Genomic DNA, 27,396 nt, shown 5'->3' on the forward strand with positions numbered 1-27,396 from the left:
GATAATTAAGTGCAAACTGTTCAGTTTTAGTTTTAGTACACTTAAAGTGCCGATAGAACAATGTCGACATAAATATAAACAAAGCTTCGAAATAAATTGCATTCAACGAGAGGCTTGTTTTGTTTAAATGATATGTGAAGATAAAAGGTGTCTATATATAGATAGATATGTTAAACTAGTGGATATGTGTGTGTATTAAATACAAATTACTATTTTTTAAATTAAAGCCTTAAAAATATATGTATATAAACAAAATGAATCTTTTGATTTTCAATAAATCATTAAGCACACTTAAAATATTATGTAGAATGGTTAATAAAAATAATATTTAATATTGTTTATTTATGTTATATTCACACAAAGGTTAACAGTAAAACTTGACCGTTAAATTCTCGTAAAATTTAATGTAATAAATTACCATGCTTAAATAGAAAGCGTTAAATTTTATTTATACTAAAGGAAAGAAGAAATGTACAAATAAGATTTTATTGCAAAAAAATATGATTTACATTAAGGGTCGGCCCACTTTTTTTGTAAAGTACCGCATCGGAAATATTTTAGGCTTGGCGGGCAAGAAAACAAAATTTAAGTTAGCCATACAAATATACTACATAGTCTCAAGAATCGGTGATTACGACAAAACGAAACTTAAAATCAATTAAAAACATAATATTCTAAATCTAAAGCACACACTACTTTGATGAAATTAATTTATATAATATATAAAAATAAAATAATAGCAGGGTATATGGGTCGACAAGAGAATAACACGCATAGGCTTACAGCTATTGGGAATCTATCCTAAGATGGAAAAACCAAGTAAAAATAGTTCATGAAACCCTGAATTCAGGTATCGAGAGAGATGGATAAGAATAAAAAAATAAAGCCATATGATGTTCCTTAGTAGTTTTAAGTAACATTAACGGCAATTTTGTACAATGAAAATTAAAAATTATACATTTAACGCCGTTTACAGCGTAAAGCTTGTCAACGTGATAATTGAACAATCAAAAAGTATCGGGGTAAGTGTGTCGAGAGCCAAAAAGCTTCAGGGTAAATCCAAATTGTCATACCGTTACATTAATTCGTCGTTAAGAGGCGAAATTGCATCTTGTTTTCAAAAATTGCAAGTTGTAGTAAACGAACATCTCGAAGAAGTGAAATTCTCAAAGAAAAGAGAAATTTCTTCTTACCGCGAGACAAAATTAATTGAAGCTTTCGTTCGTGTGTCCTGTCGCATTTTAATCGCGAATAATATGTTATCGAACGATAAAGCGGAGGAAGTACAGAGGGAAAACTCGCAACTACAAATTAAGAGAAATTTAAATGTGAATTAATTTATAAAAATAACGAGAAAAACGGTATTTCAGTGCATTGATTGCTGTGATACTGATAAACATATAGATTTCACCAGTTTATATGATACAAATCTTATATATTACTTTGTAATATGAATTGCCCATCTAAATTAATGCTATAATAATTAATTACATATTTAAAAATTATCTCAACAAAGTTATTTAAAGCTAATCATTTTTATTATAATCCTTTTATATCGGTATATAATATTATGCAACCAAATATATATTATATATAATGAACAAAGAGGCAATCAAATTTGTTTTGTTATGAATTTGAGTTCAAGAACTGACCTCGTAAATAATTTATAACACATTTTTCAAAGAGAACCGCTTTAAAGCACCATCCTATGATTTATTAGTTCGATTCGTTTTCATTTCTCTAAATCTTAACCATAATTGATGAGCTCTACATAACATTGTGTGTATTAATCATTGAAAATCAGTGATGACATTACAAGACCAATGGATATTTTAAAAGTAGAAAATGGTGACTACTTTGAAAAATAAATAAAGATGTTAAAAGGCAATCTCTAAATAAAATGCTTCAGAAATATTTTCGATGCAATATAATTTATCATTATATTATATTTGAGATATAAAAATCCGCTAAATAATACTTCAGCCGATAATAATATTATCATTTTTATGTTTTCTTCTCGCAGATAAATTTCACATTAGGCCGTCAATATGACCTTTAGCAAAAATTATAATTTAATGTCTTGTTCTAAATAATTTTAATACAACATACGTATAAGGCATAATGGCATTTCAATATAGTTTTTCTATATAGGATGTAGGCGTGAGAACTTATTATAATATTAAAATCATATAGGCACAATTAAGAGATGGATATTTAAAAAAAAGTACCACAACATGCCCACGTTCATTGTCGTCGTTTTACCGAAGTATAATAACGCCTCCAAAGTTTCCCATCCTGTCAGTACTAACCAACTAACGTAATATTACACGAACTCTATAGTGCGCAAGAAGTCGTTAAGGTTCAACAATGATCAGACCACCAATAGAGAATACCTGATTTGAGTCATAAACTAATTAATTATACCGTCAAAGATTACATATGAGATTATCCATGGAACAGTGTACCAAATACGGATAAATCTGATTATAAAAATGGTGTAATTGCACACAATACTATCGGCATCGATAATTTTTTTAATACACCATTAATTCATTTAAGAGTTTGTTTTAAAGAGTCTGAATCTATGACGCACTTATCAAATGGTTTATGCGTTAAAAAAATGTGTCGAGTGGATCAAATGTGTTACAGTTAATTACTGCTACTGCTGTATAGTGTTACAGATCCTTACTTGAGATTATTCAATTGGTCCTAGAAATGGTACCCATTCAGGAGGTCAGCGTCCCTTGAGCGCCCTCGTTTCGCATTCCAAAGCTCTATAGAGCAAAGACAAATGACGTGACATGACTTTTGCTGCTGCAACATATTATCCCGACACATGTTTAAACCGACAATATTTTTATAGGCGCGCCTAGAAAAGAAATCTCATATTGTGATGTAGTAAGTTGTAGAACATCTGTCTAGTTAATTTGCTCGATTAAGAAACGATTTCGAAATCTATATTATAATTTTCAAAGTTTAATTATTAAAACCTAACGAAATAAACGCAAGCGATTATTTAGAGCTTAATGTACGTAAGTACATTCTAAAATAATTATTTATATTATAGCAATGTATAATAGTATAAATTCAGTAAAAGCTATCATAAACCATGTAATTTTCATGCGCTCAGCAATGTTAAAGTTAATGAAATCAATTTCTCTATTCTTGGAGATATCAGTTGGGACACGCCCATTTTACTCAATAGAAAATATAATGGACAGAAAATAAACTATAAGCTAAACAACTTAATTTTAAAATTCACTGAATCTGAGTTGATTACCACGTCATAAACAAACCATCAGGTTATTAATGAGGCGACCCTGATAGGTTCCTATTGATTCAGCGATTGAGGTAACATTCTTATTGATTCATAGCTATATGCATTTTCATAATTCTTAATTCACATTGCCTTTCCCTTAACAATAATTACCACAAAAATACAATCGCTCAATGTGACAAGAGTTGGATGCTTTTTTCATACTCAATTTAATGTCGCAATTTCACGAGCGAAACGTCAATATATATATATATATATATATATATATATATATATATATATATATATATATATATATATATATATATATATATATATATATATATATATATATATATTGGAAAATGAAATAACTAAAAAAACATAAGACTATGCCCTATAGGTAAGTATCAGTGCTACCAAAATCATAAATGCTTCTGGAACTTTTGGTTTTTGGAAAAGCAAAAAAAACTAAACCATTAAAGGGACTGTAATTAAAAACATATTGTTAATTATTGTTATATATTATATTTTTGGGCTATGCGTTATGAGATCGTCGCTTCTCAGCAAAAAAAGCTACATACTTATTTCTGGACTGGAAGACGACGCAATGACCCTTTTTTGGTGTTGAAACAAATAATTGACATAATTATATAAATAGGGGAATCTTATTTGTTCGGGAGCATTTTGTCAAGTAACTTTAAACCATGCGGTCAGTCATCTGACCGATAAATATCAATCTTTACCAAGTCACAGCTAACATATAAAGATTATAATTATTTTATGGTGAATTCATTAAAACTGGAAAACCGAGACTTTCACTAGGAGATCTCAAATCCTCCCCTAAACGTTCCGCGATGGACTCACAAATCAATATCAAATCGGTGAGCTTCGTCGAGATATACATATGTACATACATATAACATAAAATTGGATTCAACGGCAGGATTCATCAAGAACCGACAATATATATTACATTAATATAACCAAAAAGGAGCATTGATGGGTTCCTGAAGTAAGAGATTTTTTAAAAAGTAAAAGGTTGCCACATAAAGCTGTATTAGATAATACTCCTCATTCGAATAAAACCATATAGAAAACAAACGACAGTATTATAGCTGTAATTTTTACCGCCTAATATTACATATTTAATTCAATACATGGTGTTATATAATATGATCAATGAAACGGCTTTATCGTCCTGGTCTTTTCAAAACGCTTGCTGAGAAAGATGATGGATTAATCATTTTCTGGAGAAAAAAATGAAGACATTGCATGCTATACATGAAATAGCACAATCTTATTCAAAAGTATATCAGTATGTTATACTTGGTCGATCGTGGAAAAAGATTCTAAAGAGACAGGCAAGTGATATATCTGAAACATGCAGATTAATAAAAAATTTAAAGTGCTTTGAAAATGACAATCGGAAGAACAATAAGGAATGGTTTGTTCACGATTCAAATGATCCGGGTTTTTTGCTTGAATGATGCGGGTCTCGTTTCTATTGTCACTCAAACAATAGGATGGGAGTTATAATACAAGTGAAGAAAATACTAACAATTATATTAGTCACAAAACGGCACTGATTTATGTTGAAACTTGACTACACTTTATCGACCAAAGGGAATTCAAATATAATGGTATAGTAGCTCTTAAAAAATTAGGACTGATATTCGAAAATTATTGATTCTCAAAACATTGATAATCTATATTATAAATACATTATACATATTTTAAAACCAAATAAAAATTGATCAGTGTTTTTCAATTATCCGTACCCTTCCTCCTCGACATTAACCCGGATAATCGAGAGTATATTGTAATTTTATGTATAAGTGAAAGTTGAAAGATGGTCCATTCATCACCCCAGGGTAATATATCATTCATCGATCGTCAATAAATGCAAACTTCTACCTTTTAGATCCAAAGCTACGTGACCAAAGAACACAAACTAAAATAAAACGCAGCCGGTTAGATCTTTCCCCATGGTCATTGAAGCTTTGTCCCATGGCACGGTTGAGATCGTTAATTCTAATTTTACCGACTTTGTTGATGTATCACTTCCTGATGTGGTACCCAGGCGTGGAAGTCGTCATGACCCATACCAGAAGACAGTGACTTTCGGTGTTCGAATTCTTTCCCATCACCATCAATCAGCGCTGATCGAAAAGCCCCGTATAAAAACAGTACTAAAATTATCATTTGTCGGCATGATCTCATTAGTACAACAAGAAAACTTTTAAGCTATAGGAAAAAAGCATAGTTGAAAGTTTGCAAAAATATAATTTGCAATGATATCATCGACCAATACGACGTATTATTAATATGTTAGACATGCATATTTCGTTCACAAAAAAAATGAGCGTTCAAGAAAGTGCACTGTATAAAAACGAAGCTGTTAGTATGAAACTCAGTTTTGTATAAATACAATACTTTTTTTATATATTATAAAATTATATGATTTATCAAGTTCATATAAACATCAAGTTTGGAAAGAATGCAGGTGTTGTATTATACATAAATATTAACAGAACGGAATTAATTATGAATCGGTACTAAGTAAATTGGCTAATATCATATACAATTTTTCATAAAAACCTACTAAACATCATATTACAATTAATAAGTAAACATACACACATACCAAAAATATTTCCCACATACGTACTTTCTAATTAAAATAATTTCTGAGCATCATTAACGTAAATATTAATACACAAAATAAAATTTAAGTAATTAAAGTGCTTGTTAAATATTATAGATATGTCCTGATTCAGGAATGAATAATAAATTATATAATGTTAACATTCTTGTATTATTAATTAATCTTAAAATAATTTTAATGTAACTTTCTATTTGTTTTCGGTGGGCAGACCCAATAATTTCTACTCATTTATCGTTCATAATTTTTCTTGTGTATATGTATTTGGACTTCGAAAAAAACAAACATCGGTTACAACCACAAAATTAAAACAACCGTTTTACGAGTTTCTTTTTTCCTTTCGTCGCTCGCACGAAATATCTTTCTTGTTTACACACAAATCAGACGTTAGATTCGATAAACACAGTTCAGGAACTCTAAACTCTTCCTATTTATGACGCCGTTATTTTTCTACATAGAGTCGACTTCAAAGAAACATTCCCAGTAGCATTTTCGAAAATTTTCTTTTTACATGAGAATATTAAATTGCTTTAATAAATATTAAATTGCTTTAATAAATATTAAATTATTTTATCCAATTTTAATGACTAGCTGTCGGTACCTCACTATCGTGAGGTACCGATAGCTAGCGAGTGTGCGAATACCGGACCCTCAACTTTTTGGGTTTTAAATATAATTTTTGCTTCGTTCTGATTTTTTTAAATATTTTTTAAAATTTAATGGTTCAAATTGGACATTACTATTTAGGATTTTCAATGATAGACAAAATAGTTCAATCTATAAAAAAGTACTTAACATTTTCAATTCATTTGAAAATAGGTTTACAACTTGACTAAATATTTCCAGAAGAAAACATTTTATATTATTTATTAGGTTTACAACGTTAGATTTTATCGTTATATTGAAACTTAGATATTTAATGATAAATCTAAATATTGTATATCATTCATGAATAAGTTTAAAACTTGGCTAGATAATAATAAATTAAAAATTGTACTATGAAATTTCAATACAGCGAAGCTCGCGGAACCAATGAATAAATTTTGGTATACTGAAAATTCGTTATATTGAACGTAAGGAAGATGATATATTTTATTTTTAATTATCACATTACTACAACATCAAAATAACCTCTTATAAGGTTGACAGAAAGTTTTTTGCCCATTTTTAAGGATACTGTATGAAACAATAAAATTTGTGAAAAAAATGTTTTATAAAAAAAGTTTGAGGGTCAGCGAAACACCTGTAATGTCGCTTTTGAACACACCTGTCACACACCACGTCAAGAACGAACTAAATTTGGAGAAATATTGTGTAAAGTTGCAACGTCATTCTTAAATTCGGATCAAAATATTTCGTTATACTGAGATCAGTCTTCGTTATAATGAAAACATTTTGTATGCAAGTTTTTCGGGGACAAATTAAAGATTCGTTATACTGGGAATTTTGTTATTTCGGTATTCGTTACAAAGAGATTTCGTTGTAATATTTTTTAAAATAGGTTTGTAACTTTACTAAATATTATTAAAACAAAAAATAGCAAAATGTTTTCAACATAAAAAATAATATTAAAACGTAACATTTTGTATCATTTAAAAGTAGGTTTACAGTTTAATAAATAATATTAATAATAAATAGCATCGGTTACACATCCGCTCAAAAATATTACTGATATGAAAAAATATTTTGTTACACCTTACTAACGCTACAACACAATCGATCATATATAGTTAGTGCAATGTGAGTGATTATAAGTCATTGATTGTGTTTTAGCGTATTTTATGTGTTTGAGTGCCATTTTTAACGCTGCATAACACAATTATATCATAAATTTAAATTTTCGTAATAAAAAAGTTTTTTGGTGACACCATAAGTTACTTTATAATTTAAAAAAATATTTCTATGTTTTATGTGTAAATATAAAAGTCAGTTTTTAATTACATTTACTAATGAGAAAGAAACAATAAACTAAAGATATCAAGCACCTAATCTGTTACTTTAGACCAAAAGTGCGTTTTAAAAATATTAATAATTTTGAAATCTTTGTCTTTTTTGATTAAAAAATATTTTGATTTACATCTTTTTTAAAGTAAATGTTTTTCTGCGTAGCATTATATATTTTAATAATTAATGAGTGTAAAAAGTTTTTACTATATTTAAAATTAATAATAAACTAATGATATTTAAAATCTATAATAAATTATTAATATTTAAAATCCATAATAAAATAAAAAATATTTTTAATGTTGAAAAAAATATTTTGAATAAATCTTGAAATTTTATTCTGAAACTTTTAATTTAAAAAATATTTAAATTAGTGTTATACATTTTTGTGTAGTTTACTTTCAAAGGCGTCAGTAAGAGGGATTTTTGCAATACCGTGCGCTTAGTAGTTGGTTGGTAATGAATAGTACTTATTTTGAAACTTTGCCCCTTTTTGTTTAAAATATTTTTTAAAGCAAAGTTTTAAAAATTCTCTAAAAACTAAAACTTTAAATTGCCAACGTTCGCCAAAATTTAGGTACATATTTTTTCTGTATAGAGAAGCTAATACATATCCACATTATTTATATTATATTTTAAATCTATACACTAAAAAAATATTTTAAAAAACATTTTTTTTTGTATTTGATGATTTTTATACATATTTTAATAAATTTTATACAATTTAAATCGTTAAAATAAATTTCGCTCGTTAAAATCAATTTCGCTCGTTAAAATCAATTTCGCTCGTTAAAATCAATTTAGTTCGTTCTCAAGCGCGGGACTTCCCAAATTTGCTTTGACAGTTCTTCTGTCACTCTGGCAAGAAATATGTTATAATCGCGGCATTTTTGTTAAAAAGTGACAATTGAAGATGATTCAAGTGATGCAGCATTTGAAATTATAGACAAAACTATAAATTGTGGGTGTGCCAATAAGTGTTTAGTTATAAATGAATAATATAACACGGTTATTCTAACAAAATTACTATTGACTTTCCAGGATCTAATATTAAAAGACAAACAGCGGTGATTTGGCAATTAAAGGTATACATACCGAAGTTAATTAAACATATTACAATGCTAGTAATAATAAAAAATATATGACATATTGTGACAATTTTGTAGAAGATGAAAAGATGCCAATCTACGTGTTTAATCCTCTACAGTACATCCATCAATTGTGTTCTTTGGTTGTCGTTTAAATTTAATTTATGGATTATATTAGTAGTAATAATGTGTTCAATGTTTACTCTTGATAGGAGTCTTATTGTTTTTTAATTATTTTTCAGAAGCAATGATGGAACAATTTGATGACCTATATGGCTACAACGTAGAATTGGTATATATAAACAAAGAGTTAATCTTCTCATGTTGAAGTCACTGTCAGCAAGTATTATCTTTTAATAAAGAACATACTACATAAGTTTGATGTAACTGAATATCTTAAATTTGGCTATTCAGAAAGAGGAATGATGGCACAGAACAAAAATTGTACATATTTTGCCACATCGGAATTAAAAATAACCCACTCTTAGATATTTTGGCTATCGATTATTCCAGGTATGCAATCACATATTTATAATCATTGTAAAATGTCGTTTATTAGATAACATCCAAGAAACAACACATTTATAAGCTGTCCGACAGCGCCGATTTGATCGACATTAACTTTCAATCCTCATACATACCAAGGATATATTACACGTTCATGTTTAAAATTGTACATTAAATCGGAAGCAATGATAATGTTTATGTAATATAAAAGGAGAAATTCACTTTTGGGCCTCGGAGCCCGGCGACGGGATTTCAAAATTTGAAGATTTCATTACAAAGATTGTTTTATGATTGTTTATCAAATTTAATCAATGTATTCTTCTTATCCTAAACACATTATGTATATATTTAATTTTCATAGTTATATAACACACCTAGTTAATTTGCAATCCGATTATTTATAAAAGCAAAAACTCACTTTTAGGCCTCGGAGCCCGTCGCCGGGAATTCAAAATTTGAAAATTTCATTACGAAGATTATTTTATGATTGTTTATCTAGTTTAATCAATGTATTCTTCTAATCCTCAACACATTATGTATATATTTAATTTTTATTCAGTCAAATGACGAATTAATGAAAATTATTGTCGCGTAGCAAAATTTTATTATTAAATAATAATTATTTAAAAGTGTTGTCACGGTACTATCTATTTGAATTTGAATGCTTATTTTTCATTGGTCGACGCTATTTGAATATTTGAATGCTTATTTTTGATTGGTCGAAACAACAGAACGCATTACCGGCGGCTCGAAAATCAATCGGAACAAATTCAATTTTAATTTTTATTATTATTTATTATTATAATTAAATATATTTCCTTTGTTTACGTGTATTGTTACACACTGTTAATACAAAGCCATACGATTTACAGAGTAGATAATTGAACGGAGAATGTTTCGTTTAAAGTTATGCGCGTCCGGAAGCGACGGCGGAAGCGGATTAGAACAATTATATATAAGATGGTATTTAAACTATAAGCAAAATAAGAATAGAAAAATATTTTCATGTGCTTTATGTTATATTATTTATTTAGGTCCCTAATTTTTTTTTGTGAAAATTATATAATAATTAAAATATCAAATATTTGCTTCGAATTAAAGGGTAAGGTAAACGTATATAAACTATATATTTAAGATTACAAAAAAATGTAAATCAACTAATAACAATTAGTAGTATATATAACACGCAGATTTTCTCAAATCTTGGAATCCAACTGAAACAGCCCCCCAAATAATAAATAGCAAATGGAATTCAAATTTTCTAAACTATACGACTTGAAAGGGGATATTAATATTTCATTTATATCCAAAATTCAGTTAATTCCATGCTGCTAAATTTTGTTTTCTACGCATTGTTACAAGATAGTGAATTCAGATGAAGCACTGGCATTAAATGAATCTTAAATACATGCAAATTTATTGCTGAAAATGTTTTGCAAAAATGGATTTTAAACCACTAAATTCCGGTATTTAAATATTACATATATGACTCAATTAATCCAAAATTATCTTGATATTTGTAAGATATTAAGCGGGGCTGCAGTTTTAATGTTTTGTATTAGTGTCTAGGCTCTAAACTTAAAGCTTCGAATTTCACATTTGAGCTCCTACATATTTAAATATATGTATTATACATATGTACATATATTCAACAGTGAGACCTGAAATCGACTTTTGTAAATTAGCAACGCTCGTGAATTTTAAAGACGAGCCACAGAGAAAGTTTTCAGTTGCTTATAACGCTGATCTATATGAGATAAAGTGTAAAATCACTATAAAGTGGGATTTTAAAAATCTTTTGATGTTATGCTACGTTTTTCGTCCGATCATTTTTTTATCGGTACATATTTTTCTGATAATGCTTTATTTGTTAATTTTATCTAATGTTATCTAATGAATTTGACATGCAGAAAAAGTAAATATAAGTATTTAAAAAAAATTGGCATTTGATACAGCTTCCGGTTTTGTTAAATCATTTCTTTTGAGTGGCAACTTTAAAGGCTTCATTAAAATTTCCTATCGAATTGTTGAGGTGTATAACTGCATACATTTGACCCGCACAGCTGAGCACTGCAGTGAAATTAAAAAAATAAAAATATTATCAAATTCAAATTTGACTATTCATTTCAGGATTTTCTTATCTAGTTGAAATGAAAGGAATCGTCAAGAAACCAGCCAAGCGATGTTGCGAGCAACGACATTTTCAATGAGGTAACGACAAAGAAAAAAACTATACTCTACAATGAATAATAATCACGTTAGCAAATTCACGCCTGGTCGCTGTGAAAATTCATAGATTTTTATATAACACTGATGACTATCTGTTAACGAAAGCGACGCGGTTGTTGATTTGTAGTAAGCACTAGAAACAACCAGAGAAAAAATAAGTTACAAGCTAATGCATACTAAGACGTATTAATTGCATTTTTCTTTTACATATCAATTAGAATCTTAACGCGTGCGATTAAAACGAAAGGTGAGCCACAATGTATGTATTAAATATGCTAATCGTCACGAGATGTAGCAGAAAATTATATGTACGTGCAAAATGGCAATTACAAATTACAACGGACGGTCACAGTTTAGCAAATTCAAAACTGAATTTTATAATATGTTTGTATAGGCTTATATGGATCAACGCGTTGTAGGCATGTTTTTGAATAACTGTATTTGGTACAACTTGAACTGGTTTCGATCTAAAGCGCGAGTTCACATCAAGATAATTTGTGAATTGAAATAAATTCGAATGCTTTACATCTGCAGATATATTTATATGCGAATCAAGTAATAAGTAAACAGACAAATGCTTGTAAATCAAGTAGAGCTGCGTTTACATGTACTTAATACATAAATGTATGTATGTAAATACTTCCGTTTAATACATTCATATTTACATACAAATCATGTCAAAGAACTATGTTTTCATCATTTTTTTAAATATAATATGAAAATGTTAACGACACAACAACATGCAGAAGATTTTAAGTGATCTATAGTAATTTTATTTATATAAAGTATAAACATCATTATTTATGGCTACTATCTCGGTGCTGTAGTAGAGAAAGTAAATTTATTAAAGAGACTCATATTTTTGTAATCTGCTATTTCATACAAAAAACGATGAGATTTATTAAACCAAAATGATTACCCATATTTTACATAATTTGGAATATTAAGGACCAACTCAGCAAGATGTCATTATTATTAATTTTATTACTTTAAATATTCATTAAAGGTCGAGTGGTAATATAAATAGTAAATTTATTTACTAAACTAAATCCCTTAAAGCTTATAAAATAAGTAATGATGGAATAAATATTGCCAGATGGATAATACATTTTTTTGCCTATGTACCTTTTTGTTTAGAGAAATCTATACTTTTTTTTATTAAATTTATATAAGCCATAACCATCACAACTAATAACAAAATACAAAATAATGAAGATGAAAAAACACTGGTATTGCCGAGAGTCCAGAAATTATTCATATTTCCGAGTTAATTTTGTGGAGCTGTGGACTTTCTCAATGATTTTTTATATATCTTTAAAACAATACGAATGTTTTTAACTTTTAATTACATCTAAAATAATTAATTTTGCCTACTTTGTTGTCCAAAATAGTAGAGCACTCGTAATAAATGCACTTTATAGCACGGAATTAGATATTTTATGGAAAAACGCATTGTTTCATAAGAGAATATTTTTTAAAGAATTGTTAATTAGAGGGCAGTATTTTACCACAAAAAGTTGCTATCATTGTCATAAGACAACTCTTAATCTATGGATAATTCTAAAAACAAAAGCTTTATTATATATTTTCAATAAAATTTGCTATGAATAATTACGTGTTGTCAGCTATTTCATGGATATAACTTGTATTTCGTTCTTATTCCATATTATATAAATATCGGTGCCATTATAATTGAATTATATAACTTTATAATTGGCAGCTTTACAGAAAGTTTGGTTACATCTAAATTTATCTAAAATGTGACATCTCATGATCTATTCAAATACAAAAATTTAATCACAGATTTACAAGCTTGGGGTTGATTTTAGTGACAATGGAATTAAAAATTCCTTATATTTTAGAGATTTTTAACGACGAGAAAAATTTGGCAATTAGTAATTTTCGCTAAAAGGTGAAACTAATCTACTCTAAAACTATCGAATTGAATAACCATAAATCAAACATTTTCAAAAGCCATACAGCAAGCCACATTAACTTCAATAGTCAACCATAGGTTAGTCTCGCAAGAGCTACATTTAATATATGATCCTGATAGCATTTATGTTACCAGGTACGCCTAGTAAATATATTATATAATACATATATGTAAACATATTATTGTACAACATATGAACATTTTATTATTACCATCGATGTATATTTTAAGCATATGGTGTACCATACGAACCGCATTAACCACGAAATCACTACCAGTCAACGACTCTTTCAGTGCACATGTGGCGAGTGCAGAAATCGCATTTTCTGCTTTGAACATATCGTAACATAAATTTATATATGCAAACATTTATTTTATCTCTTTTCTCAGAATCGGTCTGACGGAAGAGGTTACGTTCGCTGCATCACAACACAATCGAACAGGTACGGTATTCCTTGTTATGCCACGATTTGTGTTAGATTGGCTTGCGAAACGCCTTTACACGTTTTCGAGAAAGCCTTCGAGGGTTTTGGAGTGAAGATAAACGCGGCTTATAAATATAATATTTTCGAGTACATATGTCTCTTTCCTTCTTGCATTAAATCGGAGCTAAAAGGGTATGTTAAACATCTGACCGAATATCAGTGGCAGTATTTTTTGGAGGATGGTTACCATCTGTTCTCTGTTTAAAAAATCAGCTGCCATCTGTTGTGTGCGTTTTATACTGGTAACGCTATATTTCAACTATTAAGTGTTTATGTTTTGAAAGTAAATTATAATATTGGTAAAAAATATGAAGATAAATGTGAGTTGTGGTGTATTTTTCGACTTTTTTTATTGTATCTATAATACTATTTACGAAATATTTTATGTTAAGATTATTTAATTCAGATTATACACTAAAAAATAATAAAAGTAATACAAAAATACTAGAAGGATTAATTTTACTAATTAATTAGGAAAATATATCTTAATTAGTTTTACCGATAAATATATTAATCACTTTACACGCGGTACCATAAATATTCGAAGATTAAAAAAAGTTATCCTAACCAACTCCAAACCGTGTATGTAAAATAATAAAACATATAGGCTGACATAACCTAACTGAAAATTTACTACTTTATAATTTACAATGATGTGATCAGTAAGAGGAGTTATGCTTAGAAAGAATATTGCTTGTAACAATTTATACATTGAAGAAAAGTAGTGAATTTAACTGATACTCGTATATATGCATTTGAAAATCTCATAAATTAAGAAAAATATGTAATTGCTGTGGCAAGGAAAGGTTTAACTTCCCACTACTCCCAGCGAGACCGCTCCTGACAGCTAGAGCAAGGTCGCTTGCTCGCACTACCGTGCAGATTTTCGTCTGTTTTAGTAATGACCGATAGATTGTGTTGATGGTAAAAATAATAATTCTTATATTATACATATAATATGTCTAAAGAACTGGAGTAATTCTCTTTTTACATATTTCTGAAAGCCGTTCTAGATACAGAACTCAACTTTAGTCTAATTTTAGGTGCGACTGATAAATTTTGTATCGCATCTAGGAATTCTGTGTCGAGACACCACGGAAATTTATTTCCGGGAATTCAAAGATTTTTTGCTGTCTCGAGTCCCGGAAATTTAAAAAAATAACCCGGAAAACAAGACTTTCCGATTCAAATTTTATTTACCATATCCTACATTTATTTTTTCACGAAATAGGGAGTTAACGAAATAGGACGTGTTTTAATATCGTGTTTCATAATGAAAACGATATTTTCAGTTTAGGACCAGTCTTCATATCAGGAAGATCTTATTCGTCTGAAATACGAAGAATTGTTGAGAACCATTTAGAAAGATTTTAAAATTATTTTTAAAACCGACATTGTAACGTAAACATTTGGACGCGAGAGTCCTGTCGATTTAAACGAAAAATATTCAGTCTCGAGTTCCGGGAATTACCGGGATTTTATAAATTTGAGTCTCGTGTCCCGGGAATTGAAAAAACCCGAGACTTCAGAATCCCTTAATTAATTTTTCAATATTTACAATTTTCCTAATTACTCGTCATAGAAAAGTATCTAAATATTTGAGTCATTGCATTAATGTAACAATCCTTGTATATATCATGTAATATATAAACAATTATATATTGTTGGTTAAATTATATATATTTTGTTTTACTAAAAATAATAATTAATACAATTTATTACAATTTATTTTGTTACTCATAGTTGAAAAGTACTCATTTTTTTGAAGTTAAACTAACTTTCATTTTCATTATTCAACTCTATATCGAATGATCCAGGATTGAAAGTAACTTGCTTTTCCATACAAAAGTTGAATCAAAGCAAATTTGTTACGAGGAAAACTTTCATGTTTGCTTTATACGGAATAAATAATGGCCAACTTATCAAATTATACAATTCACGCTCAATTAGTGTAACGTTTATTTTCAATCATGTAACTTTGTATAATAGAGTCCGTTTCGGACTAGAAACATTTTGCACTTTTCGTATAAGGATGATAGCTAACTTTCTAAGGCAAGAAAATATATATAATTTCACTTTCAAACGCGAACATCTGTTTGATATTTTACTTTGAAAATATACATTTTATATAAAACAACAAACCAGAATGACATCTATTGTTCTATTGTATGAGAATTTTTAAATTCGATCAAGAGTACAATGGTTAACAATAATTTCTATAAGGCATACTTGTTCACCATTTATGTTGCAGAGAAAGCAATACAATATAATAAACATGGAAGTGCATACACATTATATAAATATTATATACACAATATATAATACACAAGAGTGCAGAACGTTTGTTATTCTGGCAAACTTGTATTGTTATTTGAAGTATGAAATTATAAAGTATAAGGCTCACCTGGTGTTCCTGAGCTTTCTGAATGAGTTGTATCCGGGACCAGCTGGACGCAGCCATTATACTCAAGGGTTGTAAACGATCTTCCATTTCGTGCAACCAACGACGAAGACATTTTACTTCATGTTCAGCATCTAAGATTAATTGGTACCATATATTACATAAAATATAAATATTAATATAACGTTTAGAATTAATATCAGATATGACAATATATTTCGTACGTTTCTTTAGCACAATATATATGCAGAAATGTGAAGCGAAATGAAATGGGCACTAATAAAACTTAACTTTTTAAATCATTAAAATCAAAATATTGCATTTTTATTTAAAAAACATTTTAGACGTCTTATATTGATTCTAAACTTCACATAATATAAATAACTAGAGTACATAAAATAGAATAAGAAAATATTTTCATTGTAACATAAATTTTAGTATAATAATTAATTTATTTTTTATAAGAAACAATTATATTATGAAAGATCGGTGTACTTAAAGAACATGGAAAAACTTTGGTTTAAGAACTGATTGGATGACATTTTCTAAAACATATCTATTCTCATTTAAATTTCTTAAACTTAAAAATATTTTTTACAAAAAAATTCATATAAAATTTTAATGGTTATTTTTTAATTAATTCCATACATATTTTAAAGATCTAATTTATTATTAAGATTTTTCAATTGATATTTGACCAACCATTAAAATTAAAAAAAAAAATCTACAGGAAAGGTTCTTAAACAAAAATAACCATCAGCATAATTCATTGCAGTTCTTGATAATCTAAAGTATAGCTCTCAACTCTGCTTAGTCATAGCACCTTATTAATCCCATCGCCGAATGTGAGGTTCTAAGATACGATAATCTTTGGGGGTAAAAACTGGCGAATATGGCAGATGTGGAAGACACATCTGCCATAAGTGCAAATTCTCTCTAACTATTATGATCAAATCTGATAGCGGGATCAGTACGCCTGACCTGATCAATGAGTCTGTCTCAAAACTCATGCCTTTACGGAACTTCCTACTCCACTCGTTTTTGATGAAGTGAATTTTTGTTGATGACTTTCAATAGATTTCACCTATTCACACACTAGGCAGCCAGTCTCCAGTCTCTGCGCACTTGTAACCAGTAATTATCGACGCATTTTGTCAAGCTCGGCTATTTATTTATTATAAAAATGACAGAATAAAGTATTTTTATACAATTTTACGTTGAAAATGGGATTAAGTACAGTTTATTGGTACAAATGTATCAGAAAGGGGGCAAAAAACTACTGTAAGTCAAAATATGTTGTATAAATAAACTTCTGTAGTTTTAATATAGATTTCCATATAACTTTTCTTAGTAGATATCTTCTATAATTTTTTTAACCAGTGTAATTATATTTTTTGTACTTCACATCTATCTCGCCCGACGCAATGGACACGACTGGCTGCTCAAAATCTTGGCTGCGGCAGCCAGGTTCCTTAGTGCGTGGTCAGCCTAATAGACATACCAGGGCATCGTCTTGCATAGTCTTTGTTAACTTCCTAATTCTTATTTTTATAAGTGATGTTCAATATATGTTACAGTGAATGTGTATTACAAGTTGAAGTTAATTTTTTACTGGTGTTTCAGTGAAATCAAATCCGAATACATTTCCACGTATAAATATATGCTTCTAGTAGCGAAAATTTAATTTAATTAATATGCACTAGTGAAATTATATGCTGCTCTAACCTCTTGTTGAAGTTAATTTGACTCAATTTGAGTCAAGTTAATTTGTTTAGGTTAGGTTTGGGTTTGAACAGCAAATGAATATATAAGACACATATATTTTCACTAGTACCTATCAGTTAAATTATATTTTCTGAACAGTATTTAAAGCATCACATAACTTGTTCCAAATGTACGTCTACCAGTTCAACCACGCAGTGAATAAATACAGTTTCACTGATATTGACCATTGAAATTATAAGTCAAATATTGTTTGATACATTTTAACTACTTCACTGAAAAAATATGTACACTTTCAATGAAACGTATACATTATCTAATGCTTATTCGCAGTTCCATGAACATTGTCTTTGATAAATGTTTATGAGATTTAATTCTTTCCTATTGCGTTTTTTTTATTTAATTTGTGTTTGGTAAAGGTTTTATTATAGATTTATAAATTAGTTATTAATTTTTAATATTCAATTTACTTTATGGCAAAAAGGGGATTCAGCTCTAATAGACTCTAGTAACTCGCTTTAAATTCGTTTCTCTTAATATGAGATTTTCTATAGTTTAGAATTTAATGTGAAATGAAAGAATTTTACCAATGTTGTGTTTATTACATATTTTGTCAACAACGAAAGCTTTTTCTTCTATGAGAAAATTTCACTGCAACACTTTTAGTGAGATTTGCAACGTTTAGCAATTTGTTGAACCATTTTTAATTATTTATTTTAGTATAAATATAATATGTCATCACCGAATAAAGCAGTTATATCATGTTTGTGTGCCATATGCGAACTTAAAATTTATAAATAAGTAGGTGATTGATAGATAATTGAACTAAGACAAGAGCCATGAAAGAACGTTCAGAAAGTGATATTGAATTTGACATAAAAGGATTGTGCAATTTTAATTTAGAGAATTAGAATGACCACTACACACATTGGCAACATTGGCAAAAAATCCCTAGACAGCTTTAAGCGAAGGCACAACTAAAAATATTTCATTGTTTCACCAATATTCATAATGCACAGCTATTTTTGCATTTTAATCTCACAATAACAATGTATAATAATAAAATATTTTCTGAACATTAACAATTTTAATATAATTAAATATAAATTATATTGATATTTATGTTTATGTTTATAAATTAATTAAATTGAATAAAAATATATTGTATAATTGTTAAAATATATTTGCATTTACTTGCAAATATTAATTGAGAATCTGAAGTTAAATATTAACCGCCCTACCCATACAAACGTACGTGATACGTTCGTATGGGTATTATAAAAAATATTTTGCGAAATCTTTTTTCGAGAATCTCTGACTTGCAAAGGATACAAAAAAGGATCACAAATGAGTCTATTGCGTATTTTTTTCTGTTATATTGTAAACAAGTATTGTTATTGTGAAATCTAATGAAAAAAAAACCCAATGTATTTTTTAACTACTTTTTGAATAATAACCCAGAGGTAGGGCGGTTAAAGAAGAAATAGCCGTGTTCTCATTATGTATATTATGGATCCATTTAAAAAACGCTGTTACTTCTATTGCAAACTATAAATAATAACTAAATTTTTAAAGTATAAAGACTAGGAATATGCATAAATTTGAATCGAATGAGTTATAATAGACATGAGGCTAAATAACAAAAAGTTACTGGTCTGTTGAAACTTAAAGATTTTTCTAGATTAGTATCAAACCAGATTTGTTCCTTCATGTATGTTTAAGTATAAAAATACTGCACAATGAAATAAATTAAATGTGAAAACTAACCAGCATTGTTATGATTGCTGTCACTTTGTAAAGCATCTTCAGTGCTCATTGATTGCAAAACACTATTCCATTTAAGATTGAGATGTCGAGCTCTCCAAGTGGCTTCCGCAGCAGCTTCATTTCCGCCATGAGCTAATATGATCGCAGATTGCTCCAAGAAACGACGCCTACGATTCTCACATCCCATCAGCTCTTTCATGCGAGCCTGTAAAACAATTTACCATGAAAACAACCATAGATTCTAACTATAACATAAATTTAATATTTTAAATATATGTATGAGAATACCAATAATGGTAATATATGTAAATCTAATATGTATAAAAAATATATAATTACAGCTCGTAAAGCCTTATTAGCTAAATTCTCTGGACTGCCATAAACTTCTTCCTGCATGGAAGTAAGCCACTGGCAAATCTCGGTAAATTCAGCGTTGAGCTGTCGTATGCTCCATGGGCTGTAAGCTGGTCGCATGTTAGATTGAACTATGGTTGGGATCAGAGGTGTTGTTTGATTCATTTCACCATTTGCCTCCTAAAATTAAAATAATAAAGCATTAATAAAAATACATACAGTATTATATATTAAGTGTAAAAAAAGACATACTTTGCAGGTATCTATGAGGTTGTTATCCATAATGTAGTTGTAGTTCTGCTGTAGAGCGGCCCAGAAATCGTCTTTGCCTGCCAGAGTTGCCGACGAGCCAAGAGATTGGGCGCTTTGGTTGCTGTGGGTCGATCCCCAGGATCTTCTCCATAGTTCTCGTGTTGGATCTTTCCTGAAGCATTAAATGATACATAGAATTTTAGTAAGATTTTCATACTATGTATTATTTACGGCACGTGAAATTTAGTGCAGTGTTTTGGAAGGATTAATAACACATCACAGACTAAGGAAAGTGATGTATTAGCATGTATCTATTCAGCAATACGTTAGAGAAAGGTAATCGAGACTCTATGGCAACGTTCCCTCTAAGCTGCGCACGTGTGCAATCATGCAGCAGTTTGAAAGTCCCGCGCAGTTATCAGCTAGCGCGCACTCCAGAAATCATCAGAACAAACAAAAATTTTACTATTTGAATTTTCTGAAATAAAAGCAAAAATAAAATTTAAAAATAACATTAACTTCGAATGTAAGCACCAATGCTGACTCACCATTTATTTTTGCTTATTAGCATAAGGTCTAACAGGCCCATTACACACTGTCGACTAGTCGGTGGACGACTAGTCGGCGGCGACTCAAAAACATAGGCAACTAAGCGGAGCGACTTGACTTGAGGAGTACATTCGTGCAGAAGGAACGTCAAAGAAATTGCAATATTAATTTTAAAGAAAAAAAATATAATAAAAACAAAAGAATATTTGATTATTTAAATATCAATATAATATTTAATTTCTCCATATTAAATATAAATATATATATCTTGCACAATTTTTAGATGCAAAATTCTCAGGCTATTCTATTTCGCAAAACCCATTTAGAGATTAAGGCTGGTTTCACTCGTGCCGGATGGATTAAACCGGCACCTGGCCGGCGCTGTGTAGTGGGGATGGTGTTGTATGGGCTAGTACCTACCATTTCAGACGTGCCGGACGAATCCATCCGGCGCCGGCCCGACGCTGCCCATACAACACCACCCCCACTACACGACGCTGGCCCGGTGCCGCGCAAATCCATCCGGCACGTGTGAAACCGGCCTAAGAGATGTCAAAACGTTCAGCAAGTCATTTTAAGTTTTCATCGAGTTCCTCACAAAACAAAAAAAATGTGAGGAATTCAAACTTGAATGGTTGTCTTTGTTAATTGAAACTGAAATGCCATCATCAAAATCATCGCAAATTTCAACAGTGAAACTCGGGGACATTTTTGATTATCGCACCAATACGAATGATATAATTTGTAAAATTTGCAGTCAATCGAATTCTAAAGGGGAATTTACCACTGGAAATAAATAGACCCACTGGAAATTAGACTATTTAAAGCGACACATAAGTCAAAAAGTCCATTCGGATTCAGTTATTTCTATTCGAAACAAAAAAAAATGAGGGAATTTTAAGAATTATGACTGAAATCCAGGAAGATCAAAGTATCAGAATAGAATTTGCAAAATGCAAAAGAGCAGACAAAGACATGATCAAAATTTTAATCTATAATGTTGTTTTTTTAGCAATTACCATAAATTCTTCTACGCTCTCCATGCAAAATATACATGATCATGTTGGGAAATATATTAAAATTCCTAATTCATGGCGCAGCAAAAATTATGCATTAGAATTTGTAGAATGTATCAATGCGGTTTTGCATAAAGAGCATGGATGAAATAAGAACATCTTTATTTCATACTTTAATAGTAGATGAAAGCACTGATATTTCCGTGGAAAAATTGATATTATACATGAAATATAGACCAGGTTGTGAATTATGGTACAAAACAACATTTGCCAGAATTATTAATTTAATTTGATGTAACAGTATTTCTATTATAAGAGAAATAAAAAAGTTTTATAATGAAAATGATATTGATTTGCAAAAAATGATTATGTTCACTTCCGATAGAGCCGCTGTAATGTAAAGGAAAAACAAATGGTGTAGCTGCATAGCTACGAGAAGAAATTGAACACTTGAATCAACAACACTGTTTGGCTGACAGGGAAGATCTAAGAATAGATGATGCTTGGAAACGGGTGCCTTTTATTAAAGAAATCGAGACCCTTTTAAGAACAATATTTACAATGTTTAGTAGGTCATCTGTAAGAATTGAAAAATTTAAAGAATTAGCCGATTTTTGATATTGATGTTATATCGTTCATACCTCCTAATGAAGTAAGCTGGCTATCAAGATATTCTGCACTAAATGCTCTAATGAGAAATTATGATATGTTAATAAATTACTGCACAGAGCAGGCTGAGGAATCAAACGACCCCATAAATAAACACTGTTTAAAATATCTTAAAAGATACAAAATATCAAGTAGCATGTATGATACTTCATAATATATTCGAGGAATAGACAAACTTAAATAAAATTTTGTAAAGGAGTAATTTAACATCGATGGAAGCTCACCAATTTGCAAAGGCTAAAGTAAATAAAATAAGAACACAATATTTAGGCGAAGTAGTCTCCTGTAGTATGGGGGTCCAGAACATTTTAAATGACAATAATATAGATACATCCGCGATTCTTCAATTTATTCAATTATTTTGCGATCACTTAGATAATAGATTTCCCGATGAAGATATAAAAGACAGGATTTTTTTTAATCTTATAGAGATGAGAAATAATTTGAATATAGAGCATGGAAAAGATAGTATAAAACAATTATGCATAAAATATCAATCTATAATAAAAAATGACGATGAAAATTATTCACGTAAAACTTTAGAAGAATATACCGATTTTAAGTTTATAATTTATGAAAAATACAAAACCGGCTGTATAGAAACATTCAATGATTTAATAATGTTTGCTCTGAAATACTAAGAATTTAAGGAAATCGCGGTTCTCTACGATATTTGTAGAACATTTCAAGCCTCAAGTGCGGATTGTGAACGTAGATTTAGCCTAATGAACACTATCAAATCTAAAACACGCAACCAACTAAATAGTAAACATTCGGACAATTTAATGAGAATTAAATCTTATATATTGCAAGAAAGATTATTTATGTATACCTAAATATGATTTCACTGAAACGCGAGTCAGTGAAAATATAACTTAACTGGAAATAAGCATTCACTATAACATATACATATACTTTTCTTATTATGTACTCTTATGTTGGAATACATGCTGACAACTAAATAAGTATATAGTGTAATATATTTCTATACCTTTTCTTTGTAAGACTATGATAAGGGCGTTCTGGAGGGCCAGGCACGTGCATTGGACTTCCATTTGAATTAACTCCAGCACAACCTCCACCCGTCGCTTGTAAAGATGACAAAGAAAAACTACTTTTCATTGCTGAGTTTTCGAAACCTGAAACAACATTAAAAAAATATTTAAATATATTCTTTTACATTTTTTCATAATCACTATATCATGATTTGTAATCAAGATAAATAAAATGTATGTTAATATAAAGAAGAATTAACAATTCATACATAACGCTATATGATACCATAAAACTTTATAGTGCCTGTTGAATTAAGCACAATTTTAACGAAAACTTACGAAACCTTGAATGGAAATTAGAATACGGTTATTAGGAAATGTGTATATCTCAACTCACATTCTTACACACACTGAGTCAACTCCATAAAGAAATGCTAAACAACAAATATTGATAACTCTTAATGACATTATGTGATAAGTGGAATTGTTTGAGTTTAAAATTAGAATGGGTAATAAAAAACTGAGATAAGCGAATAAAATAAGCGATAATACAAATATATTTTTTGCACTCATATACATATGGATATAAACTAATTATTATTTATAAAATATATTGTATTCTGATTTATTAATTATTTGCAAAAAATCCTTTAGGGAAGCCTTCTATTCCTTCAACAAATCAATGAATATTTTTCATGTAAAGAATTTAATATATGTATATAATATATCCCCCTATTATTATTATTTAATATTCGCATAGATATTTTAGAATTTTCTATTTTATTAGATTTATTTCAATATATATAAGTGAAAAAATATATTTGTATAATCGCTTTTTTAATTCGCTTTATCTGCTTTTTATCGATATTGATACAAATGCTAATAAAAGATCAAAACTGGATACTCTATGAAAAAGAATAAACATCTAGGAGATGAGTTAGTCTGTAGTGTTTGAGGAAATAGGGATGAAACCATTAATTATGATTAATTAGTCTTCTTGTATACTGTATTACATAACTAGAAACAAATTTAAGTAAATATTAAGTATACACATCTCTAGCGTGTCATACTTGAATATATGTTGAATTTGTTTTGTAGGGAAAAAGATTGTAAATCACAATAAGGAAAAAATGTGCACATGTATTTGCCAGCATGTCAGGTCGGAATGTATGTCATTTACACTACTTCAAAATTATTAAGAATATAACCTGATACATCACCTCGATTAATGATAAAACCAGCCGCAGAAATCAGGTTACTATAAAGAGAAGGGAGAAAGAGCAACTTCCAAAATGAACGTCTAAAGTTCATATTATAAGATTAAGTTTTATTCCAAAGCTAATGGAATTAAGTACTATTTAAAGACACTAAGATTGAAACAATAAATAAGAGAGACTGAGGGTATTATACTCTACGAAAAATATGCTTAAAAAGTCATAACTATAAAGCAATTTTCACATCTTATATTTTTCTATATATAATCATACACATTTTCAGATTTAAATCAAATTGTATAAATACCCTGCTCAAAACATAGGCATCCTTCTACTTTCCATTGGTCACCCCTACCGCTCTCAGTATAAATGTAGATTACATTAAATATCATGCATTTAAAAATTTGCTAAGTTGCACACTAGGATCTTGAGAAAAATATAGTCACTACCTTTCACCCATCAAATTTATAAATTTTCTTTTAAAATGAATAGTTGCAAAGCTTAAAAATTCAAAAACTTGACGATAAGTAAGATAATATTTGTATAATCTCTCTGAAGAATCGCCTTCTGACTCATGTATTTAAATATAACAAAAATGGTTCTCTCAAACTAATCATAATAAATCTCAATCGCAGACAATACTGATAGAAAGGTCGCTTTCCAGTTTTTTTCTTTTTTTTATGTTTCTGTATTGAAAATTAGGTGTTCTTATAAATAATATATAATTTAATTACGATACTCACTCGTTCCCACAGGCATGATGATTTGTATCGGTCCACCGGTAGCCGTATCAGATTGATAACCTCTTTCAAAGTCTTCTTCGAGCGCAATCGAAGAAGGTGAAGGGTGTTTAATCAATTTGGCTTTATCTGTCAAGTTTCTTGCTACACTCTTGCTAATTTGCAAAAGTTGAACTTTTCTATTTGCAGCTTCGATAGTTTTCCATCCTTCTACGTATATCTTAGAAGGAACTAACTTTTTGCTATTGACAATTCGCAGCGGAACCCAGTCGGTTTGGGTCTCTACCGTTTTTGTACTCTTATTCGTTATCGTTATGTTTAATTCGTTATTTACATCGTTATTACTATTTCGTTGTTCATTACTTTTTACATTACCAGCATAAGACTTGCTCAAATGCCTTAAATATAAATCTAAGTGCTCTCTCGAATATAACTTGTGTGATTCTGTTTTCGAAACAGCTGTATATGGACTAGAATTAAGACTCCTTATATATGGCAAAGAGTTATGTTGGTCGATACCCGAGTCAAACGATATCGGCCCTGAACTGTTGTCAGGGGATAGATCTATTGACGGGTTATCGAGGTTGTTGAAGTAGTTCGGTAAAGATCTCGGAGAGTTATTAGAATTATTAGAATGAGGAAAGCGATCACCGCATTTGAAACATAGACTATGTGCTGAAGGGTGATTCGAGAAAATCGAAGGCACGTGGCTTCTCAATGGCGGATTAATATAAACTGAGGTGTTGGTGTCAGAATTAGTGTATTGCTCAATTGCAATTCGTTCGTTTATATTGTGCGTTCTTGGTTTCTGTAGGTGATGATCGGCGTTAACATCGGAATCAGAATTGTTGTTGGTGCTTATCGGACAATACTGAAGCTGCTTCTTCTTGGAAGCCCTTCGTTTGCCCGTTGATCTGAAAAATATAAAATAATAATATGTAATTTGATATAAGTAAATAAGAAACTTAAACTGTACTACGCTATGATTTAGTTGCAAATGGTAAAATTAGAAACCAATTATACACTTCCGAACCTCACTTTATGAAAATGGATTTAAAAACAGCTAATGATATGGGGCAATCAAAAATAAAAAAAAGTGCAGATCAGAGTAGATAGATGATACTTGACATAGAACAATAATACTGTGGATGACATAGAGGGAGGTTAAGACCAACATATGAAAGAGGACAATCCAGTCTGAAAAGCTTTTTAGTGCTTGGATTGTATGGATTGATTCACCATGAGAATCGCAGTTTCTAATTTGAGAACATTTGCATCAGAACGAGTAATATATTGATGTTTATTGGAGGTTATGACTCACTAAAAGCTTTATACCAAACGATGATGATGATCTGATATAGAATGTTAATATCCTGTAAGAGTGTAATACTCAACCTTCACAATTTCTTTTAACTAAATTTATAATATGATAAACTAGAGAATCCGGTTAAAAACAAGAATGGCGACATCTTCATTGGCGACGTCGCAAATTGCCCCTATTAAACATTCTCTGTATATCGCCAAGATCTCAACAAAATATATGCATTTTGCCTGAGGCTACATTTTTCTACGTATATATTATATATAGAGAAGCACATCAAATAACA

At 29.5% G+C, this 27,396-nt stretch overlaps 1 protein-coding gene across 4 annotated transcripts in view; it reads right to left on the bottom strand.

Moving 5' to 3' along the window:
• The window catches only part of klar (klarsicht), a 210,741-nt gene that overhangs the window by 109,355 nt on the left and 73,990 nt on the right, over positions 1-27,396 (bottom strand). Inside the window, exons 4-9 of one of the 4 annotated variants that reach the window (XM_088193582.1) lie at positions 25,793-26,703; positions 23,832-23,979; positions 20,607-20,778; positions 20,340-20,534; positions 20,001-20,205; positions 16,515-16,645 (exon numbers count right to left, since the gene is read on the bottom strand). In XM_088193582.1, coding sequence (XP_088049708.1) covers positions 16,515-16,645; positions 20,001-20,205; positions 20,340-20,534; positions 20,607-20,778; positions 23,832-23,979; positions 25,793-26,703 — 1,762 coding nt within the window. Of the gene's footprint in view, positions 1-16,514; positions 16,646-20,000; positions 20,206-20,339; positions 20,535-20,606; positions 20,779-23,831; positions 23,980-24,104; positions 24,248-25,792; positions 26,704-27,396 lie in introns of those variants that run through there. The other 3 variants (XM_088193584.1, XM_088193583.1, XM_088193585.1) reach the window with 3 other exon arrangements.

This window comes from Plectrocnemia conspersa, unplaced genomic scaffold (assembly GCF_051122295.1).
Source record: "Plectrocnemia conspersa isolate PC_06_02 unplaced genomic scaffold, ASM5112229v1 ptg000009l, whole genome shotgun sequence".
Lineage (NCBI taxonomy): Eukaryota > Metazoa > Arthropoda > Insecta > Trichoptera > Polycentropodidae > Plectrocnemia > Plectrocnemia conspersa.